Consider the following 11,621-nt stretch of genomic DNA (forward strand, 5'->3'; position numbering starts at 1 on the left):
TCACACCAGGTGCATGTGCGTGCGTGCCCAAGATCCCAAGAGGAGAATGGAGGAGAAGGGATTGCGGCGTGGCCATCCCCCCTGGGGGGTGATTTCTCGCTTTCTATCTCTCTGTCTCTCTCTGTCTTTCTGGCAAGCGCACGCACCCTATAGCAAAAACCTCTCCAAAAAAAAAAAAATGTAAAAATAGAAAATCTAGGGAAAATGGATAAGTTTCTGGACACTTTCAGCCTACCATGATTGAACCAGGAAGTAATAGAACATCTGAACAGACCAATAATGAGTGAAGAGATTTAATCAGTAATAAAATAAGTCTCTCTACATTTAAAAAAATGCAGAACCAGATGACTTCACTGTTGAATTCTCCAAAAATTCTAAAGGACTAACACTAATTCTTATTAAACTATTTCTAAAAAAAATCAAGGGAAGTGAATTCTCCCAAACTTACTCATAAGGCAAACATTACTCCGAAAAAAAGAAAAGGAAGAAAAATTTTAAAAGACATAAGAAAAAAAAAAAAAGATCTATAGGCACCAGCAGGTGGGATGGTGGTTAAAGCACTGGACTTCCACATGGCTTACCACAGTTTGAGTCCTGGACCTGGTGGCTTGAAACTCACACTGAGCCCATGTGCATTTGTGCCCAGAATCCCAGGAGGAGAATGAAGGAGAAGGGATTATGGCATGGCCATTCCCCCTGGAGGTGATTTTTCACTTTCCCTCTCACTGTCTTTCTCTGTCTTTCTCCAGTGAGCCTATGCACCCTATGACCAAAAAGGAAAAAAAAAAAAACAAAAATCTTTGGAAAAAAAATCTATCCATAATGGAATATTATTTGGTCATTAAAAATAATGAAATCCTGTCATTTAAGGCAACACAGATGAGGCTGGAGGATCATATGTTAGGTAAAATAAACCAGCCCCACAAAGATAAATAACATGTTTTCACTCACTCATACATGGACACTAAAAAATAAACAAACTGACATTATAGAAAGAAAAAGTAGAATAGTGGTTACTAGAAGCTAAGGAGATTGGGGGAGATAGGGAGATGTTGGTTAAAGGATATAAAATTACAGTTAGATAGAGCTACCTTCTAGTTTTCTATAGCATAGCAGGCTAACTACAGCTAGTAAGAATTTATTGCATATTTCAAAATAGTTAAGAGAGAGAATTTTAAATGCTCCTTACACAAAGTAATGGCAAATGTTTGAGGTGATAGATTTGCAAATTATCCTAATTCAGTCATATACACTATATTAATGCACTGAAAAACTACACTGCACCCAACCAATATATGTAATTACCGTGTCAGTTAAAGGGGACCAGCAGATGGTGTAATGGCTATGCCACTAGAATCCCACATGGCTGACTATGGTTCCAACCCTGGACCTGGTGGCTTGAAACTCAGACCAGGTACATGTGTGTTCATGCCCAAAATCCCAAGAGGAGAATGGAGAAGGGATTGTGGCGTGACCATCCCCCCTGGGGGTGATTTCTCACTTTCTGTCTCTTTTTCTCTCTCTGTCTCTTTGATGAGTGTACACACTCTATAGCAAAAATCTCTCTCTAAAAAAATTAGTAAGTACAATAATAATTAAAGGAGTAAAAATTTTAGTGTTTCTAAACCTGCTTTGGGAACTTCCAGTTCTTGAATTGCATCCATTCTTTGAGAGACCAGTGTCCTAGATTTCCATGACATCCAGGAGCTGCTGACTGTTTCTCACTTCTACAGTCCGCTGAGTTTCATTTATTTCTCCTCAACTGCTCAAGCAATAATTCTCTTCTTTCTACTTTCCAACTATTAGGCAAGTACCTACCCTCAATGTAGTTTCCAGTCTACTGACCCTTGAAAAATCAAGAGGTAACAAAGAAAAAAAAGGATGGTACTGAGTTGTCAACAGATAATTCAGTAATTTTCCAAATAGTCATGGGAAGCTATCAGACATTTTGAGGACAAAGTTAATTTGTTTGGATTTACATTTTTTTTTTCCGTTGAGAGAGATTTTTGCTATAGAGCCCGTGTGCTCAACAGAGAGACAGAAAGTGAGAAATCACCCCACCTTCAGAGGGGATGGCCATGCTGCAATCCCTTCTTCTCCATTTTCCTTTTGGGATCTTGGGCATGTACACCCACACACACACACACACACCCCATGAGCTATAAGCCACAGATCTGGGACTCGAACCATAGTTGACTACATGGGAGTTGAGCAATGTAACCATTACACTATCTGCTAGTCCCTGGATTTACACTTTTAAAAGAAAATGAATCAGGCCAGTGGGTGAAGTGGTGGTTGGGGCACTGGACTCCCACATGGCCAACTGTGGTCAAGTCCCAGATCTTGTGGCTTGCTTTCTCACTTTCTTTCTCTCTTTCTCCCTCTCTAGTGAATGCACATGCCTTATAGAACTTGAGAGGGAAAAAAATAATAATAAACATAATAATTATAATAAATACTTTTATTTTAAAAAGAGAATGGATTAAAATATAGAAAATTAATTAGAGGAGGACAAGAACACTGGGCAGTCTAATTTGAGACTATTTCATTAGTCTCCTTAGGACCATGATGTTGACAGTGAAGATGAAAGTAGTAATCAAATGTAAAAGGTATGGATTGGATGGGTATCTAAGGGAGGTATCAGGGCTTACTTATACAACTAGGTTGATGGCATTCCCATTCACTGAGATAGAAAGTAATAACAGAGGGCTAGCCAGAAGAATTTATCATTTCATTCAGTGTTCTCTCTTCTCCTAGAGGCCTTCTATGTCTAGAAGGCAAAATATTATATCTTTCACTGTACCCAGCACCAGCTGTTTCCAGAGTGGTTCTTCAGTAAGTCATTGCTGAAGTAGAGAGACCTTATGGCATGCGTATTCAACAAGCAATGCGTGAGGGGAATTAGTCCTTCATGACAGGAGAGTCAAGCTGCTACGCCAGCCAGCCTGGTTAAAGGCAGCAGCAATGAAAACTCACGAACACAGCCAAAGAAGTAGAAAACAATAAATAAATAAGAGAACAGATCTCTGGGAGCAGATATATGCAGGCAATGATTATTCATCTGGATACTAATTCTGCCAGAAGGATGGGGTGGATCCCAAGTAAATGTAGATGCAATAGGAACTGGGCAAAAGAAAAATGGTTTTGTCACCAAAGCAGAAGATCAGACGCATTATTATATGACAGAAGTTATAACAATCAAACTATAAAAGACTTTTGTTTTATGTTGTGTCTAAGAAAGCACAGTCAGGGTAAGTAAAAAAAAAAAAAAAGAAGAAGAAAATGGAGAAAAAGAGTAGACATATTAATATGGATGTCATTATATAGAGTATAAATTTTAAAAGAACAGCACTAAATTATTTGAAATGAAAGGAAGGCTGTGAGGAGAGAGGTTGAAGATGTGAAGAGAATAAGTCCCATAAGTGAGTAGAATCAAAGACAGGCTGAATTAATGTAAAGTGTAAACTCAATGGATGAGAAGTAAAGGCCAATATAAATTATAGGAGGTGAAAGGAGCAGCAGCCAAGGGAGGAAAGACTAGAAACAAACAAACTGAAGTCAGATGAAAAAGCCAAGTGCAGCAATAGGGCCAGGTGAAAAAAATTAAAATTTTTTAATCTTTTTTTTTTAAAGAAAACAAAAAAGCATAACACCATAAGAATTTTTTTTTTTTAAAGAGGCAAGGATCCGACATAAGGCAAAGATGCGTGCCGAGTCATTATGAAAACTAAATGTGTTTTCTGTTTAGTTTGGTTGCTTTGTGAGTCTGGAACCATTTTGACATGTGGAAATATTCATTTTTGATGTGCTTAAAGTGTATTGATTATGGTAATTGTTTTTTCTGTGTTAGTTGCAGTCCATTGTGATTTCCTATGGGCTACTGTAATTGCTTTTTAACTTGCTCTGTTGGCTAATTTGGTTTGGGGGAGTCAAGGTGACCTGGACAAGTCAGCCTCACTATAATTACAGACTAGAGTAACAAAGTCCAGTCAAAGAAGAGAGATTTACAAAGGTGTGGTGTGTGCATGTGTGTATCTCAGAGGGCAGCCTGCACAACACCATGCAGGTATGGGAAATACAAAAACTATCATTTTTATTTTTATGACTTCTTGAGGATTGAGGCAGTGCGGCTTTTTGCTCCAGGCTTTGTAGAAGAGAGCAATGGGCATGGCCCTAACAATCATTTTGTAGAGTTTCCTACATTTGTTTACTGACCTTAAAAGAAGAGAAATCACTTTCTGACCTAACATTATGCTTCCTGCATTTTGCCTTTCCATCCATTGTTCTCTCCCCGTGTTCCTGATTTGATGATTACACAACGTGTACATGTGTCAAAACATCACTTTGTATTCCCCACAAAATGTATAATTATGATGTGCAAATAATATTTGAAGGAAAAGAAAGCATGCTCAAAATTTCTATACCATATCATTTATATTTGAGACTTATCTGATCAGATAGCAAACTATCAGTTTCAAGTATGTTTTTCACCCATCTCAGGCTTGCTGCCCAGGTCTATGACTGTCTCTGGGGATTATGCATTGACACTGTGTTTGTAGTGTGAGTGAGCTATGAAAAAGGAAAATGACCATCACTTCGAAATAGTTAATAGATGGGGGACAGCCTTTAGTAAGAAAGGGTGTAACAGATTTCTCCTCTTAACGAGGATAAATTGGATCAAATGTATGATCTCTAGACAGGAAAATGATAAAGAAGAAATAGTGATTTTCAAGATTAAGCAAATCGAAGTAATAAAATACATAAACGACAATGTGAAAAGAAAAGAAAAGGAAAAGGATCTTGTTTGAAAAAGTCACAACCTACCCACATCAAGGTCTCTTACAATATTATCTTTACCATTCTGTGCTTCTTTATGTCAGATACTAATGATTACATATTTTTTAGTGTTTTTTGTTTTTGTTTTGCTATAGGGCACGTGCACTCACTGAAAACACAGGGATGGGGTTGTGGTGAGAACGCAGCCCCGGGGGGATGACCATCCTGCAATCCCTTCTCCTCCAGATCCTCTTGGGATTTGGGGCACGGACACAAACCACCAGGCTTCAAATCATGGTCAGCCATGTGGGATCTAGCTGCCTTAACCATCACACTACCTAGCCAGGCCTCTTTTTTTATGTGCACTTGTTTAAGAATGATACACAGAGAGAGAGAAGGACAATGAGGAAGCACCCACTAGGAGTCATGTCACACTGCAATCCCTTCTTCTCCATTTCTCCCTCCTTTCCGGATTTTGGGCCCACGTGCACATGCACCCAGCATGTTTTCAAGCTGCTGGATCTAGGACTTGAACGGTGCAGTTTGCCAGGAGGGATTGAGCTGCCTTAACTACCATGCCACCGGCTGGCCCAAATGAATAGATCAGTATCTCATAGCAATAGTTAGCATTCATTGAATCCTTATTACTAAATGCCATGCTTGGTTATCCTTGAAACAACCATAGGAGGTAAGCATCAGTATGAATCTCACTTTACAGAGAAAATGAAACTTAGAAGGGATGTGGGTGCTAGGAAGGGAATCAAGGGGAGAAAAAAAAAACATTCAATGGACAAAATAAAATGGAAAATTATCTGGTGGTGGCAATATGTATGGTAATTTCTTTGCTTGGACTAACATACAGGGTATTCATGCTAGGAAAATTCATTTTCAATGTTGTAAAGACATCTAGTGATTGACTGTAAAAAGGAAGAAATATAAAATAAAAAAAGAAGGAATAAAAACAAAATTTAACCCACTTTCTTTCATAGAAACAATATTAAACTTCCTCAATCAAGAAAGCACAGCATTTTATTTTATTTTTTAAAGAATTTTTAAAAATTTAACTTTATATATTTATTCTTCCATTTTTATTTGACCCGAGAGGGAGAGAGAGAGAAAGTGAGAAAGCAAGCTGCCAGGTCTGGGACTCGAACTGTGGTCGATCATGTAGAAGTCCAGCGCCCTTAACCACCACACCACCTGTCAGCTCCAGGACAGCACCTTATTGCTTGTATTATCAAATAAAACTCCACCTCCAGGACAGCATTTTATTGCTTGTATTATCAAATAAAACTCCACAGTCAAGCATTAAATACTTAAAATTTGCTGTTGCTTCCCACAATAACACTTCAGTATAACATTTTCCCCACTGAGACTTCTCTATAATGGTTAATTCTTCCCTTATTTACCTACCTTACCATCATCTTACCCTACAAGCTGTATAGGTGGGATTAAAATAATTATAAACAGATTACCTGTAGTCTGATTTTTTTTTTTTTTTGAGAGAGGCTTTTGCTATAGGGCATGTGTGCTTGCCAAAAAGACCTAGAGAGACAGACAAACAGAAGGCAAATCACCCCAAAAGGGGGATGGCCATGCCACAATTTCTTCTCCTCTGTTCTCCTCTCGGGATGGGCATGCACACACACATGCCTGGTGTGAGTTTAAGTCACCAGGTCCAGGAATCCAACCACAGTCAACTACATGGGAGTCCCGCAACATAGCTATTATGCCTTTAACTCTTTGTTGTTGTTTTTATTGACAAGAGGTACATGAGCTCCTCAGAGAGAAGGAAAAAGCCCTCCAATGGGTTATGGTCACACCACAATCCCTTCTTCAATTCTTCATCTTCTTGGGATTTGGGCACACATACACATACACCTAGTGTGTTTTCCAAGCTGCTAGGGCCAGGATTTGAACCCTGCAGTCAGCTATGTGGGATCCAGATCTCAACCACTGGTATTTTTTCTTTCAAATCATTTTATAATAAAATAAATATTACAGATAAAATGTAGGTCTCCTGTATCCTTTGTTCCTTTACTCAGACCCTTTTCCTTCCCTCTTTCTCTAGCAGTAGTTATAAAGACAAATTTGGGAAGGAATTTCCCATGTGCTTTTACACTTATTGCTATAGATATATGCATCTATAAACAGCATATATTTTCTTATATTTTTTAAATTTATATCGATATCAGTGTACTCCACCTGTTTTCTATAAGTTGCTTTTTTTCATTCCACATTGTTTTTGAGATCTGTCTACATTTTACTTATAGATTTTGCTCATTTAAGTTGCCTGCAGCCTATTAGTTCCCCTGTGATTGTAATTTATTTGAAAACGAAGTAGCATAGTCCAAAAATGATCTTGATGGGAAAGAAAAACTTCCTGAAGAGCTTTCTGCCCTCTTTGATTCAAGAGGGGAATGGATGTCTTTCAAGTGTGAGCCCTGCTCTGAGGTATAAAGCATCTGCTCAAAGCCCAGATAATATGTGCTGACTAGGTGAGGGAATAAGGAGTGGTTTTAAAACACAATTATGCTTAGAGCATATGCTGTTTAAGATCCCATTCCTTCCTCCTAGTAATGCCGTCACATAGTGCTGATGGCTGTATTCCTCTGCTATGGAAGAAACAGAACCAGAGTAGACAAACATCTCTTTGGCATGTGTCTGATACACAGAGAAAGACCTGGGTCTCAACATTCCCTCTGTAGTTGATGAACATTTGTTGAACACCAGCAGTGAAACAGGCACAGGAAATGCAGCTGCTCGCAATATCATTTCCACCTAAGAAGGAGCCTTGCTGAGTTTTTCTGTCTGTCTTTCATTAAAGGTCCACACACGTTCCTGTCGGGGAGGATCAAGTCCAGCACATGGAACTAGTTCAGGATCTAGCACAAGGTTTCAACAAGAAGTATGGGGAGTTCTTTCCGGTGCCCAAGTCCATTCTAAGTAAGTAACAAATGTATGATTATTAAATCAGGGCACCTTTTGAAGAGAGGATTGGATAATAGATGGAGACTTGGAACTTTTTGGGACTAAATTTGGCTTTCTTGTAGACAGGATTTAAGATCTGTAACTTCTGTAATGCAGAACCAGTAGAATGTACTGGGTTATTAAAAAATAACAAAAAATGTATGAAAAGTTTGGAAGGGGCTAGAAATTGAAATAATTTTCATGTTCAAAAATATTATATAGCATACAGAATATTTGTCTATCTAAAAACTCATTTCATAAAGCAAATATATTTCCCTATTTTATGAATAAGGAAGCTAAGGTTTGGCCAGGTTAATTTTGTGTCCAGATCATGTGTTCAATTAATGGAGGTTCCACAGCTAATGTACCCCACCTTCCCAAATATTGACAGCAAACCAAAAGTCATCAGAGTAAGAACTGCTGAATCATAATCTAGATAAAACAAGAGGGAATTAATAATCCTTGTCCTCTCTGGAACCAGCAGTTAGCGTAATGGCTATGTCACTGGACTCCCATGTAGTCAACTGCGGTTCGAGTCCCAGACCCTGTGGCTTAAACTCACGCTGGGTGCATGTGCATGCGTGCCCAAGATCCCGAGAGGAGAGTAGAGGAGAAGGGATGTGGCGTGGCCATCCCCCCTGGGGGGTGATTTCTTGCTTTCTGTCTCTCTGTCTCTCTCTGTCTTTCTGGCGAGCACACGTGCCCTATAGCAAAAAACCTCTCCAAAATAATAGTAATAATAATCCCGTCCTCTGTCTCCTTAAATGAACAATAATGATCAAATGTGCGATCTACCTACTGAATCAGAAAGCTAACTAGTGAATCAGAAATTGAGGCTATGCTAGTCTGGAATCTTTTTGAGGAAAGAAGCTTTAAATCTCTCTGGACATTTTGGTAACAGTGTGAACTTGTGGAAGGGGCAGAGATCACTGACCGTAAGCACTGTCTGTCTTTATTAAGCCCACAGCATTGTAAATGAGCATAGCATGTGCCCCATAATACTGTAATATAGAAACATAAGGCAGGTATATATCTTTAAGTTACTCCAACAGTTAACATACATAAGTTCGAAGGACCCCACACATTAAAATCAACCTTTCTTTAAGCCATAAGTAGTGTTTAAACATTTTAGCCTATTATTTTATCCATTTTAATTTTATATGCTTCTATAATAGCCATAAACTAGGCAATTATTAGTAACACTGGTTTATGAAGCACAGCTTAACATCTTGATTCTATCAGAGCAATAAATAAGTCCTTTCTTTTTTTTTTTTTTTTTTTCCTAGGGCGCATGCGCTCGCCAGACAGAGACAGAGAGACAGAAAGCGAGAAATCACCCCCCCAGAGGGGATGGTCACGCCGCAATCCCTTCTCCTCCATTCTCCTCTTGGGATCTTGGGCACGCACGCACACGCACCCGACATGAGTTCTAAGCCACCAGGTCCTGGAGGCGAACCGCAGTCAACTATATGGGAGTCCAGCGACATAGCCATTACACTAACTGCTGGTTCCCAATAAGTCCTTTCTCGTGTGTGTGTGTGTGTGTGTGTGTGTGTGTGTGTGTGTGTGTTGGTATATACTAACATAATCCTGATAAAGAAATGGAAGGATTACACACTGGGTAGGTGTGCATGCATGCCCAAAATCCTGAGGAGAGAATAGAGAACAGATTGTGGTATGACCCTTCTGATCTTCTCTCTCTCTCCATCTCTCTCTCTCTCTCTCTCTCTCTGATGAGCCTAAGTACCCTATAAAAAATTATTTTTAAAAGAGGAGAAAGAAGTGGAAGAATTGCCACAGATTGTTCAAATTGGCTGGAGGCAGGAACAGTAGTGATTTGGGGCAGAGGGGTGATTAACTAGTACGGAAGAGCAGAGAGGGAAAAAGGAAAGAAATCCCAAGCATGTGTGCATGCGTGCCCAAGACCCCGAGAGGAGAATGGAGGAGAAGGGATTGCTGCGTGGCCATCCTCCCTGGGGGGTGATTTCTCGCTTTCTGTCTCTCTGTGTCTGTCTTTCTGGCAAGCGCACGAGCCCTATAGCAAAATCCTCTCCAAAAATAAATAAATAAGTCAATAAATAAAAATTTGAAGAAGAAATTAATAATTTTTAAAAGGTGTACATAGAAAAACAGTATGATAGAGCAAGTTCATTTGTGTAAGATTTTATTTTTATGTGTATATATGCATTAAGAGATTTTTGTTTTTGTTTTTGGTGTGTGTGTGTTGGTATTTTTACCTAGCACCCATGAAGAAGGTAAAATCCCTCCGTGACCCTTCTGCCAAAATGTCAAAATCAGACCCTGACAAACTGGCCACCATCCGGATAACAGACACTCCAGAGGAGATTGTGCAAAAATTCCGTAAGGCTGTGACAGACTTCACCTCGGAGGTCACCTATGACCCTGTCCACCGAGAAGGCGTGTCCAACATGGTCGCGATCCACGCAGCTGTATCTGGACTCTCCGTGGAGGAAGTGGTCCGCCACAGTGCTGGCATCGACACTGCTCGCTACAAGCTGCTGGTGGCAGAGGCTGTGATTGAGAAATTTGCACCAATTAAGAGTGAAATTGAAAAACTGAAGATGGATAAGGACCATTTAGAGAGTGTGTTACAAGTTGGGTCAGCAAAAGCCAAAGAATTAGCACATCCTGTGTGCCAAGAAGTGAAGAAATTGGTAGGGTTTCTATAGGCTGTTTGGATAATCACACACAAAAAAGCTTTTGTACCTTACATTCTGTGCACTCCAAAAAAGGTAGCTTTTTTCTTATAAGCAAAAAATTAAAGTTTTGGGACTGGCAGAGACATAATGGTTAAGGCTTTGAACTCCCACAATGTTCGACTGTGGTTCAAATCCCATACCCAGTGGCTTGTTTTCTCACTGCCCCCCACCTCTCTCTGCCTCTCTCTGGTCAAATTAAAAATAATAATAAATAAAATTAAATAAATAATTCAAAAGAAGTGAAATTTACTTTTAAAAATTATAGCAGAGAGGCATTTAATTTGGTGTAGCTGGCTACTGGCTTGGATGACTAGTGCTCTGTAGCCTTCAGATAAAGTGCTGTGACCAGGAAAGATAAAATAAAGAAGCATAACTGCCTTGATCCCCATTATCTGAGGCATACTCCCTGTCCAGATTTTATCTACACAGCTGCGATTGAGGTGAGCAGTAATTTTGGAAGTGGGATATCATTTGTGCTTCTCCCTGGAGTACTAACAGGTGGTCCCTTTGTCTACATCAACCCTTTTAAAAAGCAACTCTCAGGCGCTGGCATTGGATAATGATACTGCCTGGGAAAGATCCCCGGTTTGCATCCCAGGACATCCTTGAGCATACCAGGGCCACGTGCGTGCCTGTGATCCAGGCCGGCTGAGACTAGGGAAGGACCATGGAGTGCAGACCCTGTTGGATGTGTCTGATTCTCTCTCTCTTTCTCTCTACTCCCCTCTCTCTTGGAAGAAATGAATAAACTTTTTTTTAATAAAAGCAATACACAGAGGTCTTAGATTTATTATCCTTGAGATGCCATTTAATCCAATTTGTATTCGGATCTCATAAAAATAAGTCCGTTATTATAGCTCATTTGTCATTGAGATGGTGCCTGCCTGCACATGTTGAAGTTGCTCAACCTGTTTCCCAAGGGACCACACTGAAATTTCCAGCAAATTTTAAAGAGATACAGGATACTGACTTCTGAAAAGGCCACATTATTTCACCTTGATTGATTTATTGTACAAGAGCCCACATCCTTGAATTATGCTTTTAATAAGCTTTTCCTTGCATTCATCTGAGTTTAGTCCCACCAGCCCCCTGTGAAATAGATAGGAAAGGAATGGCCATTTCACATAGGAAAGTGAGGCTCAGTGAGTTCAGCAG

General features: G+C 39.6%; 1 protein-coding gene across 1 annotated transcript in view; it reads left to right on the plus strand.

Annotated features, from left to right (window-relative positions):
- The window catches only part of WARS2 (tryptophanyl tRNA synthetase 2, mitochondrial), a 90,416-nt gene extending 78,801 nt beyond the window's left edge, over positions 1 to 11,615 (plus strand). The window contains exons 5-6 of the mRNA XM_006166301.3: positions 7,604 to 7,722; positions 9,988 to 11,615. Of these exons, the coding sequence (XP_006166363.1) occupies positions 7,604 to 7,722; positions 9,988 to 10,436 (568 nt within the window). The 3' untranslated portion in view covers positions 10,437 to 11,615. The remainder of the gene's footprint in view (positions 1 to 7,603; positions 7,723 to 9,987) is intronic.
- Positions 11,616 to 11,621: the final 6 nt, after the last annotated feature.

Source organism: Tupaia chinensis, unplaced genomic scaffold (assembly GCF_000334495.1).
Source record: "Tupaia chinensis unplaced genomic scaffold, TupChi_1.0 Scaffold144247_1, whole genome shotgun sequence".
NCBI lineage: Eukaryota > Metazoa > Chordata > Mammalia > Scandentia > Tupaiidae > Tupaia > Tupaia belangeri.